The sequence below is a fragment of the Rattus rattus genome, chromosome 3 (assembly GCF_011064425.1).
Source record: "Rattus rattus isolate New Zealand chromosome 3, Rrattus_CSIRO_v1, whole genome shotgun sequence".
In the NCBI taxonomy this organism is placed as follows: domain Eukaryota; kingdom Metazoa; phylum Chordata; class Mammalia; order Rodentia; family Muridae; genus Rattus; species Rattus rattus.
In genome coordinates this window covers 202,451,080-202,476,406 of record NC_046156.1, presented here as the reverse complement: position 1 = coordinate 202,476,406, position 25,327 = coordinate 202,451,080, and the positions used below count along the sequence as shown (strand labels likewise).

Genomic DNA, 25,327 nt, shown 5'->3' with positions numbered 1-25,327 from the left:
TGTGATGCTTTCTACGAGCAGATAAATCAGTAAAAAAGACTCTGCCCGCTCAATATAGCGTGCTGCTGGTGTGGCTCGGTACCATATGAGCTTGCACCTAATGACAGCATTAACGTAAGGGAGATAATCTGATACACCGATGGGCTTAGTCGGCCCTCCTTGGGGAGCAGTTGGCTGGACAAGATCGGTTGTATGGCAACCTGTTCGGGAGGATCGGGAAATTGCACCCCATTTTGAGATAATGGGTCAGTCACTAAAGAGAATAATTGGGTCTTCTTTTGTCCTTCTCTGACCTTCAAATAAACGCACTCTTCCGTTTCCATCCCCACTGTCCAGGTTCATCAGCATCGCAATTGAATTAGCGATTACGTCTCTGGGTTCTGAACCAATGGCATTTATACAAGAGCCCCTGGTGTCGTGGCAGATCCTTATCTATCGTCTTACCCATATTCATGTGTGTTTGCTTTTTCCTCAGACCTGCAATAGCAGGCTGTCTTCTGGGGTGGGATCCGGTACTTTAACATCTTCTTCACTTCAGAAGAAACCTCAGAGTGAAGTGTGGAGGCCCATGCCTGTAATCTCAGCACTGTGACAGAGGTCACTGACCAGTTGAAGGCAGACCGGGTTATGGTTTTAGGATAGCCTCAACCGTAGAGTGAGAGCCCACTTGAAAACTTCAAGGAGAAAAAGGACATTGCCTTCCAGTGGCAGAACCACGTGGTTTCTGTGAGGATGTTGCCTCCTTGCTGACGGTCTGACGCGTAGCAGAACCTGCTCCAGCCACCTCCTGCTTTCCCTTTCCCACCTGTTCTCCTCTCTTCTGTCACGGTGGCATTGGTCCATCACCGAGATCTTTTCCTACACTCTCCAACTACCCAATATCCAGACTCCCTGAGATTCACGATCTGTTAGATCTGTGTTACCATTTTGTCTCTTGAAGTGTGACTTTCCTTTTCCTATACGCTGCCATTTTCCTGGCTTATCTCTACCCCTGCGTGGGTTCGGTCTTTCTCTTCAGTTTCTGGGTGGTATGTCCTTACTTCCAGCTGGGGTGGAAGGGTACCCAGTTTCCTGGTGTGCTGGGGGGCTGACATTTGGTGCTCTGTTTTTACCAATGAGGCTTCAGAAGGGACTGCGTGAAAATATTTAAATTTAGATGGTCATTGTTGTTCGGCGGAAGCGTGGGGATCCCTGTGTTCCTGGGTTCTTTCACCACCCTCAGATAAAACAGCCCCAGGAATCTTAGACTAAATGTCACTCGCAGGATTCAAAGACTACCAAGTATATATTTCATGAAAAGAAAATGTTCGAGAAATTATTTGTTATTTTACTCCTTTAAGTTTTTTTTTGATTGAAATATAATTTTATGGCTTCCCCTTTCTCCCCTCCACACCTATCCCTGGGCTGCGCTCTCTGCCCCATCTCTGTATCCTTCCGATTTTAGCGTGTGTGCTGCCGAAGCGAGCACTCTGCTGTTTCTAGTCCGTGGCCTCCTTTTCCTCGTGCATATGTATGTGAGTGTGTACTTATTCCTAAATACACACACCCACCTTCTCAGCCTGTATAACGTTACTTGACTGTATGGCTTTTCAGGGCTGACCATTTGCTGTTGGAGAACCATTTGCTGGTTCTTCTCTGGGGAAGACTATTCCTTCTGCTCTCAACATTCCTTGTTTGCCTATAGTCTTTTTAAAAACTTTTTATTGATTCTTTGTGAGTTCGACATCATGTACTCCAGCCTGCTCATCTCCCTGTCCCATCTCTCTCTCACACACACACACACACACACACACACACACACACACACACACACACACACACCATAGAAAACATCTCAGCATGGAAACTGTGGTGTGTCAACAGTGTGTCTCATAGGACACCCCTCTGTCCACACATCCTTATGTGCACATGTTCATTCCAACGAGTCTGGTCTGCTTCAAGATCCCTGACTTCTGTGACACGAATCACTAGAGCTCCTCCCAGTTATCCTGTTGGTGCTTTGCATCATGGAGATCCGAAGTCTTGGATCAGCAAGAACTGGCCCTTTCACACATCCCAACGGTTCACAGATGATACAGATGTGGGGATAGGTCAACTCAGAGCCCTGGATCTGGTCCTGCGCGGTAGTTGAGCTGGTTGGTCAGCACACTGGCTCTCCCTGATCCTCACCATCACTGCTCTCTCTCTCCAGCACTGCTCTGGCTAGGCCACCCAACGCTGTCACCAGCAGGAGGCAGGGCCAGCTCTCCTGCTCTCCTGCCCTCAGGGTGTACTCACCCACACCCATGCCTCCAGGACCAGGTTCACTGGGTTACCCAGACAAGGGGCAGGGCCTGCTACTGACAGTGAGGGGGCAGGGCTAGCTCTCCACTCTCAAACCTTTGGAGCCAGCTCTCCTGATTACCAATGGTGGCAAGAGGGGAGGGCATCAGCCCCACACCACACCATCAAGCAGACAAGTAGCAGGACCAGCTTACTCTCAGCCTTGGGGCTGAATCACTAGCATCCCCTTGACCAGGGCCAGCTTTACTGTGCTGTCTAGGTGAGGCACAAGGTATCTTCCAAGTGTAGACACCCACCACCCACCCCCATGACCATGAGCAGAGGTGCCAGCTATCCTGAATGCCACAACCAGTGAGAGATGGGACAAGTTCTGCACAGTCCCTGACCATCCATGTGATTCCTGGCGATGGCCCCAACAAGGGGCATTCCAGTGTTCTCTAGTGGTAGCATGACCCATGGACATCAGCACTGACCCTGCCATGACCCAGATATGGCTCTCAGTGGCAGCTCAGGGCTGGGACCTCACCATGGCCACTCACAACAGGCTCCTCCTCTCCGCCTGCGAGTCTTCAGTTCCATCTCCCTTCAGAATGCCCAAGCTGCTCCACTTCTTTTTCCCTCCCATCTGACCACCACATTCTCGGACACTGGTGGCTCCCACTGGAGGCTGACTATGCAGCTGGTGGGCCACTGGGTGACATCCTCCATCCATGCTGCACGGTGTGACAGCAGGCAAGTGTCTGTGGCCCTGCTTGTGCTGTGCACCAGAGGGCATGCCTGTGGATGGCATGATGATCTGTCAGTCAGATCTGTCTGTCAGTCTTCTTCCTCCCATGCTTTTAGGTGTGGTGGCATGTCTCTCTGTCATCCTCCTCCCAGGCTGCACTGCCTGAATTTGATTTGATTTGGTTTTTGTGAGTCCTAGGCATAAGACAGCTTTGGTCACCCCAAGCCAGGCATCAAACTAGGATGAACAAAGGACCGCCATCCTCTCTGCCCCTGACTGACATAAGAACAACACTGACAGCAACAAGGTGTCTCTTTGCCCATTGTCGGGGTGGGGTGGGGGGTGGGTTGCTTAGAGTATGTTGTTTTGTTTGTTGTTACTGCTGCTGCTGCTGCTGCTGCTGCTGCTGCTGCTGCTGTTGTAGGATGGAGGCCTTGTGAGATTTTTCCCTGTCCAGGTCGCTGTGTCTATTGGTGGTGGTGTTCAGCTCATGTTTGGCAGCTAAGCTGGTGAGACTTTACATGTGTAGCTTCTGTCATTCCTAGGAGACTCGATCTCACAGAAAACTCCCTGTTCTTCTGTCATGTGCCGTCTTCCCACCCTCCCGTCCACTGTCACCCTAGAGCCTTAGGTGCAGGAGTCGTACGTGGGGCGGCGGACTGTGCCACCAGGCAGAAGAACTGGTAAGGGAGTAGCAAGTTCAGGACCCCAGTAAATCTCATAATTGAGAACAGCAGGAGTTCAAACTAACTCCCAACCAGGTTCCTGTCCTGCAGTACATGATAATGACACCCCACTGAGAGGACCAGGACAACTGGTCCAGTGACATGAAAACCTAGAGTTCTCCATGCTAATGAGGTAGTTAGATAGGCCCCGAGCGTGTAGCCAATGAGTGTCCCTTCCCGGGCATCCCTTCCTGCAAAAGGTATTTAATCTCTGGTTCACCCAGAGTAAGACGTGTTCATCCTCATCTGCCGTGAATAAAACAGTTTGGACAAGGCAAGGACTGTCTCCTCCTTCAAGGATCTAGGTTGAGGAGGGCGTTGATCGTACAGAGCTGTGCCTGTGTCCCATTGAAGGCCCCTCTTCCGGTCCCTCCATACTCCTGGTACTTACTAGGAGATAAGCCAGATTCCCCCGTCCCAGCAGCGTCTAGGTACACAGGAGTTAGAGAACCATGCCCCATCCTCTGTCTCAGCCCCTGCCATTTCTCACCCAGAGAGACACAGGCTGACAATTCTATCTTAGACCGCATTCTGCCTCCCCTGAGGGGTGTCGGCAGCCCACGGTGGCAAGGAAGAAACAATGCCAAGCACCCCTGCGTTTTGGCATGTTGGTATTGTCGGCATCCTCAGCAGTGAGGGAGAGACGCAGAATGACAATGGCGTTGATTGGCTATTTTGATTCCCTTCTACAGTACGGTGCCTGGTAAACGTCCCCAGTCTGTGCCTGCAGCATGCTGTACTTTAAGGGGCTTTCCTTATAGTGCAGTCTGTATCACATTCTTGGAAGCTACACGGCCTGCCATTCCCTTCCTTGTTCCTTTGCCATTTGCTGTCTGTGTCAGTATAAACAAGGGAGCCACCAAGAGTGGATACAGAGCTACCATCTCTGAGAACAGTCTGTGGGCAATCACTGCCCATTTTTGTCTTGTGTAGCTCCTACTTGGTGAGGTCAGAGAAAGACAAAACGGATGCCTTTAAAAAAAAAAAAAAAAAAAAAACCTCTTTTTGGATCGGGTTTCGATCCTTATTGTAAAACCAAAATCTATGCTGTTAGTCTCGCCAGCATTGGCGTTACTGAAGTCCCCTCAGGACCCTGGCAGCTGGTCTTCTGCCTGCTTGCCAACACTGCTGCCGGTTCTCATCTTCTGAAAATTCTTCATGAGTATTAAAATGGAAATTGGAAGAAGGGGTCCTTATCCCCTATGGCTTGTCCTGCTACCAACCCAAGAGTCTGGCCCGTTGCTTTTTTTTAGTAAGCAATAGGAAAAGATTGTATTAAGAGTACGATGTTTTGATAATTACTTTTTTTCTTGAGTATTCTACTTTAAAAACTTAAAAGTTCCTTAACAAAAACAAGCAGTAATCCAAAAGGATCTCCCCATCCTCTAGCAAATAAAGTCAACTTACATTTCCTTACCAGATTTTGTCTAAATTTTATAATCCCCATGCCTAACCTCTTTTCTCATGGTAATGTTTGCACGTTACAGGGATTTTCAAGGAACATGGGTCTTGCATAGAGCCAATACTCACCCACCCGCCCCACATGCGGTGAATAGAATAAGTCCTGGTAGTGATTTCCCCAGAGTAATGTTTTCAAATGTGTGCTTTGTGGTCAGCTCTGGTTCAAATCTCATCTCCTATGTTTATTATTCATATGCTTACTAAAATCTCCAGGCATCAATGTCATCGTGTGCAAGACGGGACAGGGCCTGGGAAGGATGCTCAATAGTACAGCAGCTTCCCGGCATGCAGGAGGGCTCCCGGTTCAATCCACAGCTCTGCAAAAACCCCCGTCAGTTAAAATAATATGTGAGCACAGTGTTTCCCATCTTGTTAGTGCTACATGAGAATCTGGGAGGAATGTTTGAGGGCCTGAGTGCGGGAAGAGCTCAGCAGCGGGGAATGGAACTGGTGAGGAAGCCATCCACGCTCACACATGCATGGGAATCACCCCTGCAGGAGTCCCCATGTTTTTAGCAGAAACTGGTGTGGGTTTATTTGTTTCGTTCAAAATTTCTCCTCAGAAATTCTTGCCATTGCTGTTTCCCTTTCTAGGATGTGTTTTTGTGACAGATGGCAAGCATCTGTGGATAAGAGGAGGGGTCATATAATCACACCTCGGTTTTATGCGGGAAGGGTTTGCCCCCTTACCCTTCAACATGGAGCACCATGGAAATCAAAAGCTAGGAACTTAGCAAATGGATACCATGTGACCACAAGGTGTGAGAGGGTGGAGTCCTGTTAAGACAGGTCATCGCTGGGCAGCGCCTCTTATGTCAAAGAAAGCGAATATAGAAAATGTGAACTTTAAGGTGAGTTTAAATGAAATATTGAAAAGTCACCAACGACGGCAACATTTTATTTTGTCCGTCACATGAGAAAAAAAAATGAGGAAAATAATCAATGCGTTTGTTGATTTGCAGTTAGAGGTGAGGGTTTCTGATGCTGTGATAAACACCATGACCAGAAAGAAGCAAGTTGGGGAGAAAAGGGTTTTATTTCATCCTATACTTCCACTTCATAGCCCACTATTGAAGGAGTTTAGGGCAGGAAGCTGAAGGCAGGACCTCTGATGCAGAGGCCATGGAGGGATGTTGCTTTCTGGCGTGTTCTCCGTGGCTTCCTCAGCCTGCTTTCTTAGAACACCCAGGACCAAGAACCTATGAGTGGCCCCACTCGCAGTGAGCTGGGCCCACATTAATCATTAGTTAAGACTATGCCTCTCAGGCTTTCTACAGACAAACTGGTAGGGCAATTTCTCAACTGAGGTTCCCTTATCCCAAATGACTCTAGCTTCTGTCAAGTTGTCATAAAGGTAGCCTGCGTAAAGGTATTTGTTCATGGAATCATAAAAATAAACTAAATGGATGGCATAACACGTTCAAAAGATCCTGGAGCTATAGGTAAACGTTTCACTATGGGATATAGTATAGCATAGAGGTTAGGGGTGGAGATTAGGAAGTCCATCAGCCTGACTTTCAGACCCAGTTCCAACATCTGCTCAAACAGGGGTCTTGTTAATAACTGTCTTAATTAAGGTTTCCATTGCTGTGAACAGACACCATGACCATGGCAACTCTTACGAAGGACAGCATTTAATTGAGACAGGCTTACGGTTCTGAAGTTTAGTCCATTATCATCACAGAGGGAAGCACGGTGGTGTACAGGCAGACATGGTGCAAGAGAAGTTGCTAAGAGTTCTATGTCATGTTCCACAGGCAGCAATATTCTACACTGGGCATAGTTTGAATATAGGATACCTCAAAGCCTGACCAGCAGTGACACACTATCCCCAACAAGGCCACGCCTACTTCAACAAGACCACATCTCCTAATAGTGCCACTCCCCATGGGCCAAGCATTCAAATACATGAGTCTTTGGGGGCCATACCTATTCAAACCACCCACAGTACCCCAACCAACTACCCTAGCCAAGGTTGGGTCTGTGTTGTTGAGGATTAAATGAAATTAATATATGTCAAGTATGTTAAACATTTATAAATTTGATTGTATTATTAATATTATTGGTGGGTTTTGTGTGTGTGTGTGTGTGTGTGTGTGTGTGTGTGTGTGTGTGTGTGTGTGTGTATTCACATATGTATGTAAAGGCCAGAAGAGGGCATTCAATACCATGGAACTGGAGTTACAGGTGGTTGAGAGCTACCCAAGATGGATGCAAGGAACCAAACAAGTCTCTACAATATTACTAAGCATTCTTAACTGTTGAGCAATCTCCCCTGGGACAAGTCTTTTAATGTCTGTATCGGTCCTAGTTTCTAGTATTCAAAGCAAGCCTTGCCAAATAATCAGGAGCCTCAACTAGCCCTAGTCTGCTAGTCCAGGGCATGGAGGAAACATCCCCTGCTTGGTTGAGGGGCAGTCCTCAGGAATTAGAGGTGAACAAAGTATCCTTTCTCTTTGTCACCTTCCTGCTGTAGCCATTCTCACAGGCCCAGCAGGGGTGAGCACAGCACAGTCCTGTTCTCTGAGCTCCACTGTAATAAAAGCAAACATTGCTTGGAGTCACAGATTGGGTATATGATTTAAAAAAAAAAAAATTCCCACAAACATCAGCAGCCGTGACTGAAGGATGGAATTTCCCAGATGAATTCCTAGCCTGTTGAAGACAATATTACTTAAGCAGCTTCACTACCTGTTCGAATGCTTCCAAATAAGGGAGAATCATAGGTAGCAGATCACATCTCCTCTTTTTAACTATGTAGTTTGTAACGAGTAGGCTGCATTAACACTGATGTCTTCCTCCAAAATGGGAGGTGCTCTCTCATCTGAGAGAGGGCATTCCGTGTCTTAGAACTAAAGTTAGCAGCTGTCTGGCTGTCTTACATAAAGGGAGCGGAGAAGTTACGACCCAGCTTTATACCATATTAGATCTGCGACTCAGAATATGGTCTTGGGCCGTAGGTCATTTTCTCTCACAAATGCTCACCCACCATCATCTCCCAGGGAAAACGTATAAGGCTTGCAGGAGTCTTTGAGATTCCACCACCCTTCCATCCCAGGCCCCCCACCCACCCACAGATCCATGCCCATGTTCTAGAACGTGTGTGCTCTTGGCCTCTAGTCTCTACAGAAATCAGTCAGATGGATTTTAGATTGGGTTTTACTTTTATGCACTGAGGTTTTGTATGTAGCTCAGGCTAGCCTTAAACTCATGGCCTTTCAGCCTCAGCCTTTTGAACTGCTTGGATTATAGGAACATATTCTACCACACCCAACCGTGGCCTTCCTGAAAGGACACTGTTTAAAGAGAGTTCCTGCAATGCATCTGTGCCGATAATTTACTTTATAATTACGGATGGAAACTACGCCGCCCCACCCACCACCACCTCTCCTCAGCCCTGTTTTCTCTCTGCCTCCCTTGGAATCGCTTCCTATCCTGTTCCTCTTAACTCCTCCCAGCCCTAAGCACGGAGACCCTGAGTCCTTTACTGAAGGCAAAAGAAGTGAATTCAGCAATGGAGCTTGAGAGCGTGTGGCCCTAAAGCCATTGCTATTTCTAACTACAGATAAAGACAATCTCGTTCAAAGACCCACAAGGAGATTTCAAGACTCCTGAGAGGGAAAGCGCACTTAATAGATTATAAATAGGTAGAATACAACTGAATTCCAATATTAACGAGCGCATTCTGACGCCACCCATACGTAATTGTCCTGCCTTTGACCTCTTAGAACACCCGAGCACCTGAGTTTTCACCTTGTTCCTGTTTCAAGTGCTGTATCTGTGCCGTCGAGGGCATTTCCACGGACAATGCATTTATTGCGGTTATCGCTGCTGCTGCTGCTGCTGTTGATGTTGGGGGGGGGGTTGATGTACAGCTCAGGTTGACTTCCAGCTCACATTTCTCTTTCCCAGCCTCCCAAGTGCTCAGTATACTTATTCTTGATGGCACCTGCATTTGCTAACTGTTTAAAAGCACAGTGGAAAGTGGAAGTCCTCTATAGTTTGACTGTACTCATTCTTCATCGTAGTTAACAGTCTGGTATATATTTTTCCATATTTCTGCAATTACTGTCCCCCCCCAGCTCCCGACCCTCCCCCGTGCATGGCAGCATTGCCTTTGTGCGATGCTGGGGACAGAACCTAGGGTCCAGTGCATGCCTGACAACTGCTCTGTCACTAAGCTTCACCCCACCACCTCTCTGTGTATCCTGGGACCTATCTGCCGTGGCAGCCTCACTTCCTGGCCACGGGGGAGCAGATCCTTGCTCCTGGTAAAGCAGTCGTCCTTGGGCTGGTATTGGAGTCTGGTGTGCACAAATAACCGTCTTGTTAAGAAGCCCTGGAGTGCCAGGGCCTCGGGCATACCTTCCTAAACTATTGTTGAAATGTTTCTGAACATTTTTAAGTAATCATCTGTAGGTCTCTAAACCCTGTCCCTTTCCAAAGGGTTATTAGCACATCCGAGTTATCGTACGGTGAAACATACACGACATATTTTATGTCTTGAGGTATTACATGGTTTTAAGATGAGGCAACCCAAGATATATATTTTACTCAGTTCTCATAAATGTCGATTTTCAAAGACAGTCTGGAGTCCCTCAGTGTGTTTGGCATTGTTTCCAGCATTTGTCTCATATTGCATCTTCTTGGCGTGTCTTCTAACCACATCCTCACTAGAGTATCTTGATTAGCATATTTTAAAAGTGGAATCATAACACCCTGTGACAGTCGGGGATTTGGAGGTCCCGTTGGCAGCATGAGAATTCTGTGTGTGAAGAGATTTCCCAAGGAATAGTCAACAAGGGTTGTCCTCCACCTCCAGGGCTCAGAAAGTCACAACATCTTATTCCGTTGATAAGATTCATCTACTACAGAATTAATTAGAAAAGTCTCCTTGACTTACTAGTGCCTGGTATTTTGGAATAGTCAGGGAAGCTCCAGTTTTGAAGATGAGAGGTCACATAGGAATAGAGAACCCAAGGTTTAGAGGGATTTTTTCGTCACTCCTGCCTTCTTTTGAATTGAATGAACCGTTCATATTTTCTATACCCAGAAAACACACTTTTTTTCCCTAAAAATATAACATATAAATTCTACTCAGTTCTATCTAAATTTAGCCAACAATCCTTTTCCCAGACCAATGCAGACGCACTGCCTTCTTTCTGCCCCGCACTCCTCCCCCAACTTTCTAGCTATCGTTATTCTGGAATTTCACTCAAATTGCTTGTTTTATGCCCAAGACACCAGCACCATCATTCTGTTCATTCTCAAAGGTTTATTATTATTATCATATAAGTATGTGCACTTGAGTGTAAGTTCTCACAGAGGCTCTGCCTTGAAGCTAGAGATCTGACGTGGTTGCTGGGAATTGAACCCAGGTCCTCTGGAGGAGCAGGGCAGGCTAATACTTGCCGGGCCTCCTTTCCAGGCCCCCGTTCACAGTTTCTTTGCACATCTTCCCTTCCTTGTATTCAGAGCCAGTAGGAACTAGCGATCAGCTTCCCATCTATAGGTAGGCAGTTACGTGTTTGGGGAGAAAATGGAAAGGGAGTGGGGTCCTAGGAGATAAACCTTGCTCTTAACACCAACCCATCTGCAACGTGGACCCTAGAAACTGAGGACTGGGGACATCCTACAAGAGTACTGTCCCTAAAGCCTAGAGATGTCTCCAAGTTATTTACCTTCTACTCTCTAGAGGGGCTGTGCTATGGGAGTGAAGAAGAACAATGAACTCTTGTAAAATACTCTCATTAAATATATGTAGGTTGTATCCCACCCCCTTTTGGATGAGTGTGCCTATATGTGCGTGTGTGTGTGTGTGTGTGTGTGTCCATGTATAGGGGTGGGTGTGTAAAATTAACATTATTTAGGAAACAAAGGCAATGATAGTCGAAGTTCTTTTGATTTGGTTTTAAATTTATTAATTACATTTTAACATTTTCTTGCTTAAAAAAAATACCAAGTTGCACATTGACAGATCACACCTTTTGAAGTTCTGTTGTCCTTGAACTCTAAATTAACTATTATAAATAACTGGTTGTGTGTTTGGGTGTAGACACTGGGCCATCTGGAAAAATGTGTCTTCTTGGTTATTTAAAAGCTTTATCGTTTACTGTGATGGTGACAGTGTTTTCCCGCCAGCCATGTATAGCAGGGGTCTTGGATCAGCAAGTATCCTCAGCTGTCTGCTGGTGGTCAGCAGTGATTCGCAGTTCCGTCAGGCTGAGACGATCTGCCAGGGTGTCTATGTTCCTTGTTTTTAGAAAACCCTGCTTTCAAAATTACACAGTCCAATATTTTCCCAGTAACTCAACGTACAATTTCTCTCCCGTCCAAATGATATCAATTTGTTCTTTATTCAATAGAGGTTGTGGCTATGGTTACATGCCATTTCAAGAAGGGTTTTAAAGGCATTCATTTAACACATACTTCTGTTAAATCTGTGATCCATGTGTGGCGGCATAAACATACAACCCTAGAACTTCTGCAGGAAGAGCAGGAGTCAGAGACCAGCCTTTGCTCTGCAGCAAGTTCCAAGTCCGCCTGGACCACAGGAGACCCTGGCTTAATCAATTAATTAAGTCCCACTGGCTGTGAGCAAGATGTAAAGATCGTGACAAGACTAATTTTGAGGAAGCCACGACATCTGCACTGTTGGCGTCGCCATCCTGGAAATCATTCTTTCTTCATTTCTTCATGTAGTCAGCATGAGGTCACTCCAGATGACTTAAGTCCTACGCCTACTTCCATAAGGAATGGTCGCATTTAAATACAGCCACAGTGTCATCATACGTCTGACACTGGCATTCTTATGTGGAGTTTTCAGTGATTATTATAACATAGACAAATGCCACAGTGGCAGATTCGGTTTTGTCTATAGACACAAGGAAAGGGAGTCATAAAATAACGCGTACCCATTTGAGAAGAATTAACGCTTCCTGAAAATTCTTTTCCAGTGAAGGAAGCCCATCCCCGAGAGTGGAGCTGCTGCTTAACATCGATCCAGACTTTTTCGATGGCTTACCATGTGAGTACGCAGCCATTGCTGCCATGTTAATTGTTGGTGGTTGTTCTAATAGATACTGTAACTCTAGTTGGTAATCTCGTAATGGCATCAGTCCGTGGCTGTATGTAGCAGGAGCCTACAAGACCCTCCCGAGGCCCTTTTCCACTGCCAATCTCATGTCATTGCCTATGTCACCTGAGAGTTCCAGAACCTTTCCCCAGAGAATTCACCATCAAACAAGCCACTGTCCAGCTCAGGGGTCATGTGAGCCACCATAGCATTGGAACGGCAAGACGATACACAGCTCTGGCTGAAGCTCACAGGTGTGAGCCTCCTAACTGCCCCGCCATCATTCAGCTTCGTTCTGCCCACTGCCTGCCGGAGCTTTGTCCTTTCCTTGGGGGGTACAGTGCCATTCTTAGCACTCACATGGGGTCCGTACCAGCTCCCTCCAGATACTGCCCTGCCTTGGTAAACTCTACTTCTTTGTCCTTTCCAAAATATGTAGCAAGTGACACAAGACTCCACCCCTTAGACAAGCCTGACTGTGTCACGTGACACCTAGCTCCCTGTCACCTCTCCTTGTCATATTCTTACCCAACATTGCTGTCCTCCTTGCCATCTCAAAGCACATGGTTGGTTATACCCTCCCTAAACTCTAAATACCTGTTTCCTGCCTCTCTGCAGTTTCCAGAGCATCCCAGAAGCCAGGAAAAACAGCTGTCCCTTCCTTAGTATCCCTTTGTGCCTCTGAATAGCACCAGCCACAGAGTCTAGTTGGGCGTGTGTTTCCCACTGACAAGAAGGGCCTGGGTGACCCTCATCAGTTAACAGAAATGCATAGCACTTGAAAAGCACTGGTCATTATTTGATCCCAGAGTAGACATTTGGATGAGAGCTTAGATACAATTAACAATAGGAAATTTCCAGGAAAATGGGTGACTCTGGAAATTATTATGTTAAGCAAGGTAACCCAGGGTCGCCGGATGGCATGTTCTCTTTCATGTGCAGATCCTAGCTTTTAATGTTTAAACCTATGAATATATGTCAGTGTGGGTTTAGGGTATAAAACTGGAAAGAGGACCATGAAAGGGAAACAAGGGTTGTGAAAGGGGGGGAGAGGACCATGAAAGGTGTCAGGAGATGGGGAAGAGAGGAATGGACAGAAAAAAAAAATGATGTTGACAATGACATATGAAACCTAATACCCAGTATGCTAATTTTAAAAAGCTAAGCACCATCACCACCAAACCCCACTGGATAGATTAAACGTAGAAAAGGAAAATACCCTGCTAACAGCAGGAAATGTTTCTTCTATTGGAGTAAACATACACTAGGAGTATTAGACATGGGAGAGCGCCAGAGTGGGCTAGGTTTGTGCTGTCCATGGTGGTAGGCACTGGCTACATGTGGCTACTGAGCCCTTGAAATGTAGCTGATCATGGGTTCAGATGCCAGACCTAAGTATAAAATACATATCCGACTTTGAAGACTAGCTACATACGTGATGCATACGTGTTGGAATGGCGGCCCTTTGACTATGTCAAATTGAACATATTACTTTATCTGTTTTCTTCTTCCTTTCTTAAAGCATGACTGATGGAAATATTTTAATTATATACGTGGCTTGCATTATAGCTGTTGGTCTTGAAGTTCTTTCTAGAAGGTTCTGGGGAATAACCTGCACAGAGACTGATTAGTTTCTGTAAGCTACAGTGCTTCATATTACCTACTCCAGGATGTCCAGAATGTGCTTCTCATGGACTGGTAGTAGACTTCTGTCTGCTAAATCCTTGCACAAAAACAAACAAACAAAAACCCTTCTCTCTGTACACTCACAGTGTGGTTTGGCCTTAGAAGTGACAACCTGGAGCCAGATCCTTACATGGCCCTCACAGCCCTGTTTAGAGCAGGGTCTTATGATTACCTTCCATTCCAACCCTTTGGCTGTCCTCCCTGAAATACTCCTATCAAAATAACAATATGGGCAAGAGGTTCCTGTAGTGTGCAGATTAGTAAGGGTGTGGAGATCAGCACCGAGAACTCTACTCCTCCATTGTAAGGATGTTTATGATGTGTTGTTTAGTGGATGTGCCAAGCCCCATCATGGTGGTCATTAACCCAGGGACACTTTTGTCCTCTGTTGTCCTTTGCACCTCACATAGAGAAACCTACTTGATGTTGGGACCTAGCAACAACATAGAGCCCACTGGTTCACAGGGCTGAGTGGCCTCTGTTTTCTGTGTCTACAGGGAGCTTCATGCCCACCTCCTCACACAAAGCAACAGGACAGATTGGTTTCTGCTAAGTCTGACTCACTTCAGGCTTCTGTGAGACAAAAATCAGAAAAAAAGAAAGAGAAAAATAACTGTCTTTAGTGACTGCTGCTTTGTACCATGAAAATCCAAACCTACTTTCTCTCCTACGTAGTAGGGGAAAAGTCAATCCAGTCAAAAGAAAATATTAGCTTAGAGCCCCACACAGTTGGCTCCCGAGTCTGGTGTCCCCCAGACTGATCCTCAGTCATTGGCGAGAACAGTCAGGGGTTAGCTTAGTTAACCCTGCTTGGGCACACCTGTTAATGAGCAGCAATGTTGCTACAGGCACAGTCACAAGTGAGTGAACAGAAAAGAGACCCTTAGAAGCTTTGTAAACAACAGGCTAGTTTGTACTACCACCGTCACCTCACATGATGATATGACCAGGTACCGAGTGTTACCCAGAGAGCTGGCCTTCTATAGACCCCACATTCCCTCAGAACCTGCCTCTTAGATCTATCAGTTACTCCTTCCACCCCATCTTCAGAGTAGGGGTAATATCCAGGGTCCCTTTGTTACCAGGAAAACTGGGGTCCCCCACGTAGGCGCTTAGTCTCATTAATAAAAACAGACTCGGACAGAAGTTCAGGGGCCGTTCTACTCGAATTTGAAAGAAAAACAACATAGCATTTTAGCTGTGAATTTCCGAGGCTGCTGAATGGGGGTAGATGGAGAAAAGGGAGAGGGCAAGTCGTGACCTCTGAGTTAGGGTCTGTGAAAGCTGGTGTGTTGGCAAACATCTGCAGGACAGACGAGTGGGGTGCAGGGCCTCAGAGAATGGGTAAGAAAGCAGAATGCCAGGAAAGCATGCTTACTCAGGGAAAACATGCCTGGACTTTAAAAAAAAAAAAAAAGGCACAGAAAAAGAAGGGAAAATTATACTTTTTGAGTTTAGAACTCAAAAAGCCAGCAAGCTTAGCAGTGAAGGTGTGCAAGCAACTGTCAGGGGAGGGACTCTGGGGATATAAGTCAGTGCGTCATCTCATTGAGGGGGTAATTACTCCCCCATCTCCTCAGTGTGTTATTAGGTGTATCAGCTTTCCTGGGGTATAGACACTGGCTATGTGATTGACAGGCCCAACTGGATTAACTCTTAAGGGAAGAAACAACATAGAACATAATATTCTGATCTTTGGAGGGAATCAGAATGTTAGGTCTCCACTCAGGACGGGATGTATTCCATCCTTCCAGAGACCTAAGGAGAGGTATTTATGTTTCCCTTTCTAGTGTGAGCAGGAGACCAGATGGGGTCTGTCTTTGTTAGCGTTTTATTGTTGTGAACAGACACCATGACCAGTGTAAGTTTTATAAAGGACAGCATTTAATTGGGGCTGGCTTACAGGTTCAGAGGTTCAGTCCATTATCATCAAGGCAGGAGCAGGGCAGCATCCAGGCAGGCATGGTGCAGGAGGAGCTGAGAGTTCTACATCTTCACCCGAAGGAAGCCAGGAACAGACTGAGCATCCTCAGGCAGCTAGGAGGAGGGTCTCCAAGCCCACCCCACAGTGACACACTTCCTCCAACAAGGCCACACCTTCTAATAGTACCACTCCCTGGAACAAGCATATGCAAACCATCACATTCCATTCCCTGGCCTCCATAGGTTTGTTCAAACACACGAGTCTATGGAGTCCATACCTAAACATACTATAATAAATACTATAATATATATGTATATTATAGTATAATAAAAAAGTACATTTAGTCCAACTTTCAAAGTCTCCATAGTCAGTATCAACAATGTTAAAAATCCAAAGTTCAGAGTCTCTTCCAAGATCCATCTAATCACTTAACTATAATCCCAAATTAAGACAGGCAGCCAGCTGGGCAAACTTCACACTCTGCCATTTCCACGTCTGATGTCAAACTGGTCTTCAGATCTCCACCTCCTTTTTCATCCTTGTTGACTACATCAAATTTCTTTCTCCTGAGCTGGTTCCACTCCCTGATAGCAGCTTTCCTCAGCAGATAACCCATGGCCCTGGCTTCTTTAACATCTTTGGGTCTCCAAGGCAGCTTCAATGTTACAGCATGTTTCAATGTCTGGGATCCACACATGATCCTCCAAAGGGCTGGCCTCACTTCTCCAGCTCTGTCCTCTTTGCAGTTTAACTTCAGGTTGATCCACACTACACTGCTGATGTTGTTCTTGGTGATCATCCCATGGTACTGGCGTCTCCAATACACTGGGGTCTTCCACTGCAGCTAGGCTTCACCAATAGCCTCTCCTAGGCACTTCTTCATGGTGGCAAGCCTCAACTCCTTTGCATGACCCCTTCAGTCCTGGGCCAACTGAGGATGTGCCTTCACCAATGGCCTTCCATGGTCTCTCACAGTGTCCAGCCTCAGCTGCTCTTCATGACCCCTTCATGCCTTCAAAACCAGTACCACCTGAGTGACTCTTACACATTACCAAGTCCAGCCACAGCACGAGGTACAACCTTGGCATCTCTGGAACACAGCTTCTTTGTGCTCTCAAAAAACACTTCCTGGAAGATTTCACCTCAGTAATGCTGATCTCTTTCTTAGCACCAGCTAACCAGCATCAATTGTCTCCTTCTCCTCTTGAATATAAAGCCAGAGACACATGGCTGAAGCTGCTGAGTTCTGCTGCTTGCAGGAGCTGGAACATGGCCCCCTTGTTCTAGTACATTCTCACCAGCTTCCTCTTTTCTAACTCCTTCACCGCTTAAACTTGACTGTCCTGGACCTTGCTCTGTAGATTGACCTTGAATTTAGAGATCTGTGCCCCTGTCTCCTGGGATTAAAGGTTTGTACTAAGTTGCCTGGAGCTAATTTAGCTGGGTGGGATCTTGCCTTGAGGTCATAACTCCCTTAATTCAATTTAATATCCTTGAACACAGGTTTCTGCTCCATTTCACTTCCGGGTGCCCCTTTAAAACTCGAACCATATATTTTGTATTTTTCCTTTCTCAACTTCTCTTTTTCCATTAAAATGATCTTTATGAGACTTAACCAGAGAACAAAGTCTATGATGGGCGTTTCTGAGACTTCCTTGGTTGATGTAATTAGCCTGAGTCCTTTCACCTTAGCCTCAGGCAGACTCTTCAGATAAGGGCAAAAAGCAACCACATTCATCACCAAAATACCACAAAAGCAGTCTTTACAACACACACTGAAATTCTTCTCTGAAACCTCCTGGGCCAGTCCTACACAATTCAAATCACTCTCAGTAACAAAGACTTCCGCATTCCTACTAAGATAGCCCATTACACCCCATTTAAAGCATTCCACTGCTTTCCAACTCCAAGGTCCCAAAATCCACATTCTTCCAAACAAAAGCATGGTCAGGACTATCACAGCAATACCCCAGTCCCTGGTACCAACTTCTGTCTTAGTTAGGGTTTTATTGTTGTGAACAGACACCATGACCAATGTAAGTTTTATAAACGACAGCATTTAATTGGGGCTGGCTTACAGGTTCAGAGATTCAGTCCATTACCATCAAGGCAGGAGCATGGCAGCATCCAGGAAGGCATGGTGCAGGAGGAGCTGAGTTCTACACCTTCGTCCAAAGGAACCCAGGAACAGACTGAGCATCCTAGGAGGAGCTAGGAGGAGGGTCTCCAAGCCCACCCCACAGTGACACACTTCCTCCAACAAGGCCACACCTTCTAATAGTGCCACTCCCTGGGCCAAGCCTATGCAAACCATCACAGGGTCTGAAGCCAACCATGAGAAAAAGGTCTATCTTCAGTGGTCTCCAATGTCACTAATCTCTGCCTGCTTGACACTCCATACTCATTCATTATTTTGAAGGGGGCTTAAATGGGGGAATAAATGTGACCACATGCTTATCCAGGGCACATGCACACCCAGGGATCTGATTCTGAGGCAGTCTGTCAGAAGGGATGAATGTCTCCCTGGAACTTCCGTTACCCTCACATACAGCTTCCAAACAGAGTGCTCACTGAGGAGCAGAGAAGCATCCAGCACAGTGGTTCTTCCATGATCTGAATGGTGCTGGGAAATATGGAGTCTGGCATGGGAGAGCTCTCAGATGCATGAAAGCTAAATTCAGATCCAGCATCGGAGCTGTTTCCCCAACTCGTCCGGCACCTCCAGACTTTCCCACAACTCGTTCTGAACAGTGCCATCCCCTCTCTAAAGCCTCTCACTGGTTACTTTTACTGACTGCACTTAGGGAAAGATACCAGTTTTGGTCGCCTCACTAGAAAGAAAGGCATACAGGTGTGAGATGCTAAGCTTTGCATGCGGTCTGCCCTCCGTGGGGATGACCTTGGTCCTTTCCCGAGCTGAGGCACAGAAAGCAGGGGTGCTCGGCACTTCTCAGAGCTATTAAACTATGGAGCTAGAAGTCAGGACTCCTCTGCTCACACATTTCCAGCCATATCAATTCCAGGCTTCTCTTGTTTCCTGTCCTTCACTGGTTTGATGGGAAAAGGGCAACAGTCCCCTACCTCAATGACAGCATGTTGGGATGTGCTATGCTTATGTACACACAGGGTGTGCTATGTTTGTGTCCGTGTGGGGTGTGGTATGTTTAAGTGAGTCCGGGAGAACAGCGGTCATGATGACAGCAGCCTTGCTGGCTTCATATGCAACCTAACTCTGGATGGTGATGGCTTCTGACTGCAGAGCTGACCCTGAACACACTGCTGGTGCCTGGTATCCCATTACACTGAACGTATAATAGGAAGAGTGTTGGGCTGGGCTGTACCAGCTCATGCGAGGTGTAGAATTTTGGACTTGGGTTTGAATAGCAACTTATTTCTTGAGAGCCTGGAGCCTGCGACGAGTTCTTCCAGTATTTATCTTCTGCAGTTCCTTGCACTCCTCTTGCTGTGGATTGCCCTCAGCGCCCTACCCCACGGAGCCCAGGAATATGTTATTTTTCGCCATTTAAATTTCCAGCACTTTGTAGGCTTCCTCCCCCATTCTGGGGATCTCTGCTGTTTGTTTGGAAGAGTGCCTTTCTTGGTGCTCTGAACAGCCCCACGGCCACTTGTCCCGTCTTACTTATTCCATACGGCACATCTCAAGTGACATCCATCAAACCTGTAGCTAACTCTCCATCATGGCCTGGCTTTCCTCCCGAGAAAACACAGGAACCAAACCAAAACCACAGCACTTTAAAAACACTAATTAATCCTCACCATGGATCTTGGCTGCACATGGCTAACAAATCCCATGGCCCCATTTTTATGTTTGGAGAAATCAGGGTAATTGGCATCTAAGGACAGAGGCTGAGGGAAAGGTTGAGGCTAGCCCTGCCTCTGGGAGTTAGGCCATTTAACCAAGGGCCAGATGCTGTACCAAATTCTCTTCTGAACAACACTATAGGATTACTCTTCTTTAACCCCATTGCTTCCATTGCTATAGCAAAATACCCGGGTCTTTAGGATAATGAGGACAGCTGTGGTTAAAAGAGGTAGGAACACTAGGCTTATAGTTGTGGAGATTTAAGCATGGCGCTGACATCTGCTCAGCTCTGGTGAGGTCCCCAGGGGCTGTGTCATGTGGTGGGTGTGGCATCTATGAGTGCATATGTGAGGGTGACCAGTTAGTGAAAGAGGAGGGAAGGACCAAGCAGGTGTTTACTGACAGTCAAGAGGGATATTAGTCTCAAAGAGGACCATGCTGGCTAACATGGCTGAATGGCCTTTCCCCACTCACCTCACTGAGAATCAAAGGTTCAGCCTGTGAACCCTTGGGAGCACACTCAAATCGGCCAGTCCACTCATTTACACTCAGCTGCCCCCACCTCAGAGCAACAATAGCGGCAGACCTTCCCATCTCCAACTCATTGTTTTGATTTCTTTTCTTTAATTCTGGCAGAACAAGACACTTAAACCATGGCTTTAAGCTTTTCCCATGGCTGAGAAAAAACACCCAGTTGAAAGGAAGGGTAGGGAAGATAGGCTTATGGTGGCTTACAGTTCCAGAGGGGATACAGCTCATCATGGCGGGGGAAGGCATTGCAGGAAGGAAGCGCACTGCACGCATTTCTTCCAGAGGCAGGAAACAGAACAGGAAAAGAACCATCAGATGAGACGCTTAGAGTGACTTCTTATTGACAGGAACAGTGGTTGGACAGAACTTAGAAGTGCTCTGACGATGCTTAACTTCTGCCTCTGTGGTCCAAGGGGCCTAGTCCCAAAGGTGTCCAAGGTGTCCCTCTAATCTGTCTCTGGGCATTGAGCTTTTCTCATGTACATGGCTCCAACCCTGATTCCAGTCTCACGGACTTCCTCTGCCATGTCCCTCTTGTCATGACTCTCAGGATAGCATGAGGCCCGCCTGGAGAGCCAGCCTGCCTCCCTATTTGGGGGCTCATTGCCCAGCAGTCTATTCTGTCTTCACCTTGGATTCCTCTTTGCCCTGTAGGCAAACATATTCACAGGCACTGGAAAAATTAGGAGAAGGAAGTCTTTGGTGCCCAGGGATGAGAGACATTATTCTGTCACTTACTCTGCTGCTCTAGATTTATGAAAGACACAGAGTAACCTAGAAGCTAGCCGGAGGAAATAAGAAAAAACATGCGACAAGCTTAAATAAATTCAAATAACGGACAAAGGCAACTGTGGCGAGATATTATGAGCTCTGTTTGACTAATTGCCAGTTGGTTTCCATGGAGTCTGACAGAGTTGCTGGGAATGCAGGAGGGCCTACTCCCAAAGGCTGCCTGCTGAGAGAGTGTAGGCACACTCAAGCCTGCTCAGGGCAGAGAGAAAGGCATAAGGGTTGTGCTAGCCTCAGCAGGTGGGAGTTACCTTGATTGATCTTCGCAGGACATGAATGAAAGTGGGGGGAAAGTTCGAAGTTAGCAGTAAAAATCCTATTAGAACACTCTCTGGCCACCATAAAATAAACCTTGTCTTTAATAATCTTCCCTTTCTCTTGATTTTATTCATTAGCAGACACATACAATAAACACGTTCTTGCAGGATTCAGATCATAAATTTGAAGTTAATCTTTAATACAAGCTTCTATGGACATTAATTTCAAAATTCTTTTATAACAATTTTATGAATGACTGCATAGGGTTGTATCATATGAAATGAGTCTACCCCGCCAATGTAATAAATGTTTTCCCTCCGTGCCCCAATCCTACAGTTTTAGGGTATCGTCTCACAGAGTAATTGTCGCCGGTGCCCTGATGATTAGCACTGCATTGTTTGTCAGCTTCAAACACTGAATTCCAGAAACACTGAGGAGACATGTCTCTTCCCAAATCTGGAAGGGATTCTCTAGAAGTTAATAGAGGTGGAGGGCTCACCCTACCCTTCCCAGTGTGGGGTGTGTCCTTTTTTATGGTCTGGAATCCTGAACTGAATGAAAAGGAGAAAGTGATCCGAGAATATGTTTTCATCAGCTGTATGCGTGGGACCCCTGGGGTCCTCATAGTGGGGAGAAAGCACTGAGCCCTCAGGTTATAGATGGCACTCACACTGTGGTACACACACACACACACACACACACACTCTCTCTCTCACACAATAATAGTCAATAAATAAATGGCCTTTTAAAAGTTGTATTTTTAAATGTAAAATTTTTAATTTTCGTTTTGTAGAATTCTTCACATTCAAGCATTCACCAGTATTCTAGTTTGACAAAGGTTTAACCGTCTGTACTTGGCTGTTCACAACACTGTTTATAAGTGTTTAATCATTTACTCTTGGCTCTTAGGTATAGAGAATGAAATCAAACTAGACTTGCAGATAGAAAACAGCAGGAGCGAGACCGGGGCCTTCCAGCACCGGCAGATTGTCCTCTCGATGAACGAAGTGTTTATCCACCATTCCCCCATCTGAGGGTCACCCCCAAGTGCAGCTGTCTTCACGGTGTTAGTTATTTTTTAGGTGTCTTGTGTTTTATTACTGGTGTCGGGGCTTCCTTTCAATTCTGAATTCTGTTAGAGGGCTGACAGTACACAATGAACTTGATTCTTTCTTTTCTAGAGGTAGGGGTTGCAAGTCGATGCACTCCTGACCTAACCCCAGCCTTCCTAGGTAACGGAGTTTTAGACATTTAAAAGACACTTGATTTTATATCTGGTCAGTGTCTCGTTAAGCCAGTTTGATCATTTGTGTGCCCGTGAGAGAACTGTCTTTGGTGGTGTGACTGTTTGTCTTTCCATCCTTACACCTTTCTCTGTGTTTCCTTTGTCTCATTGTACAGTTAGCACTGATAATGGTGATGTTGGGTGTGCTCGCCTCTGCCCCAGGCTCAGGAAGAAAATGTTCAGACTGCACACCGTTACCTAGGAGGTCTGTGGTGGGCTTTTGCTGTTTCCAGGCAGGGTTTCTCTGTGAAGTCCTAGGTTCAAATCACAGCACCGTATAAACCAGGCATAGTGAGGCATACCTGTCATTCCAGCAACAGAGGCAACAGACGTGAGCTCCCAGTAGCCCTGGGTTTCATAGTAAAGACCTACTCTTAAAAACAACACAACAACTACAACAACAACAATACCTTTGAAAAACTATTATTTTTTTCAAAGGGTAGGGCTGAGCGTGCAGCTCAGTTGGTAGAATACAAATGAATGAATGAAGGCGGTCACGAAGCTCTCCGCTTGATCTCCAGCACTGCGTAAGCCTGGTATGGAGGGGTACACCTATTATCCCAGTACTTAGGAGGTGGGGGCAGGAGGATCAAAAGTTCAGGGTCTTTCCTCAACTCCAGCGCAAGTTTGAGGGCTGCCTGGACACAGTAAGAAAGTGTCTCGAAATGAATTTAAGGTCCTAAGAGGTGGGAAAACTGCTGGCTCCGATTCCTGCTGACGCGTTTCATTCGGCCTTGAGTAGCCGTCAGATACAGTGATTTCACACAGGTCATCCCCAGTGCTGCCCCTGCCACTGCTCGCTTTTATGATGTCGTGTCTGTGCCTCTGCTTCCCACGAGTATGCTTCAAGACTGGCCTGTTTTCCAGTTTGTTCAGAGGAAATTGTTCAGGCTTTGCTGGTCCAGTGCACTGTCCCGGTTCTCTATTAACTTCTGCTCTTTATTATTTACTTCCCCTAAACGTTTCCAGTTATAGCAAGAACACTCAAGGTCTGCTCCCTGACCAGATAAGTAAACACTCAGTTCAGCCTTGTGAGCTCTGGGCAAGGCGCTATGGCTGCCCAGAACCTGTTTGCCCTGTGTGACTGGCCACACTGGAGCAGTGTACATACCCTTCCCTAGCCCACAGCCACTATTACTCTTGGGAGAAATGTCTTTTCAAGTCTCTCACCTACTTTTTAATGGGGCTGATTAGTTATGGTTTTTTCTGGTGAGTTATATGGGGTTTCTTAATTTGTTTCCTTTTATTTTATGTACATTGGTATTTGGCCTATATTGTCAGATCACCTGGAACTGGAGTTCTGGATAGTCATGAGCTACCATGTACATGCTGGGAATCGAACCCAGGTCCTCTAGAAGAGCAGCCTGTAGTCTTAACCAATGAGCCATCTCTTCAGCCCCTTAGGTGGGTTTCTAATGCTATAGTTTCTGAAGTTCCTCTAACCTTTAACTGTTTACCACCTATATGATTTGCAAGAAGTTTTTCTTGTTCTGTAAGTGGCTTCTCCCCTCTTGTGTGTCATTTACACAGACACCCACATACACATTCTGAGCCCCCACACTCCATATCCACAAACATACACAGTACCTTATTCTCAGTTTTGTGCATTGAGGAAGATTTACTAGGATAGCAGTCCTTTTTTTTTTTTTTTTTTTAACTGTACGGCTTCCTTGTGAAGATGTTTTGTGGAAACTGTGGAAACTGTTGGCTGTAGGTGGCTCACCACGAGGGCACAAAGAGCGTGCTCTCCTGGAAGCAGAGCTGACTTGAGCATTCAGAGCCAAGCAGACAGGCTTGGTTGCAAGCAAACCAGGCCAGGAGGTGGGCGCCAGAAGGATCCTATCCCACCCAAACATATGCAGACACCTTACCCACACTCGGGCCCATCCTCCCCATAACTTTATCTCTCTGGTAATACTTGAAGTTCAAGTACAGAATAAGCAAAATTGTCCCGAGGGTCCTGTTGCTATCCTCTGTAGAGAAGACCTGAATGATGGAATTGCTTCCGCTGCAGATTGAAATCTCCTGAGCACACAGGGGGTGACAAAGCAGTTATTCAGCACTTCCGGTCTGACTGAAAACCCAGTGCTGTAGAAACGTGTAGAAGTTACCGTCTGCATCTTTAGAGGTGGACTGCCTTGCTCTGCAGTCAGCGCCCCCTGAACCCCTTGAAGTCAGGCAGCCCCTCTGCTAGTCAAACACTCATAGAAGTGTTCCAGAAGCACACAGATAGAAAGGCTGAAGTTCTTCAGTTCCTCAACAAGGGGGATGCCCTAGCTGGGCCTCCGTCAATCAGGAGGAGCCAAGGTATGACACAGAGATTCCAAGCTATGGTTGAGCTCACAGCCGCAACTCCAGAACAAGTTATCTGTTCCTTTGCTTTACAAAGGAAACTATCAGCACTTGAAGGAAGCCTAGGATATACCTACGGGCATGGAGCAAGTGATGGGTTGAGACTGTCTCATTGAACATTAGGGTCAACGCCAAGCCATTACTCCCAGCGCGTGATGCTAGCCCTTGATCTCTGTATCATGCTGTGTGCTAACCATCCCCTTGTCCTGCACTGGTCTGTCGGGCCGGCTCCACAGCAGACATGGGAAAGTGGTTGCATCAGAAGGACAAGGTGCATGCCACACTGCTAATGTGCAATCAAGGAGCGGTTGTCTCACAATTGAACGTTTGCTACACATCCTTTGGCCTCTCTGCAGCCCGTCTCCTTCCGGGAGGCAGCAGCTTTGATGGGCTGAGATGCTTCCTAAG

General features: G+C 46.4%; 1 protein-coding gene and 1 non-coding gene across 3 annotated transcripts in view; both read left to right on the top strand.

Annotated features, from left to right (window-relative positions):
• Window positions 1-25,327, top strand: part of Arsb (arylsulfatase B) — a 174,775-nt gene that overhangs the window by 90,821 nt on the left and 58,627 nt on the right. For both annotated transcript variants that reach the window (XM_032899022.1, XM_032899021.1), the window contains exon 6: window positions 12,153-12,223. In XM_032899022.1, the coding sequence (XP_032754913.1) occupies window positions 12,153-12,223 (71 nt within the window). The remainder of the gene's footprint in view (window positions 1-12,152; window positions 12,224-25,327) is intronic.
• LOC116897501 lies at window positions 9,394-9,522 on the top strand. Its single transcript, XR_004387522.1, has one exon. It is a non-coding gene; the product is annotated as a small nucleolar RNA SNORA24 (small nucleolar RNA).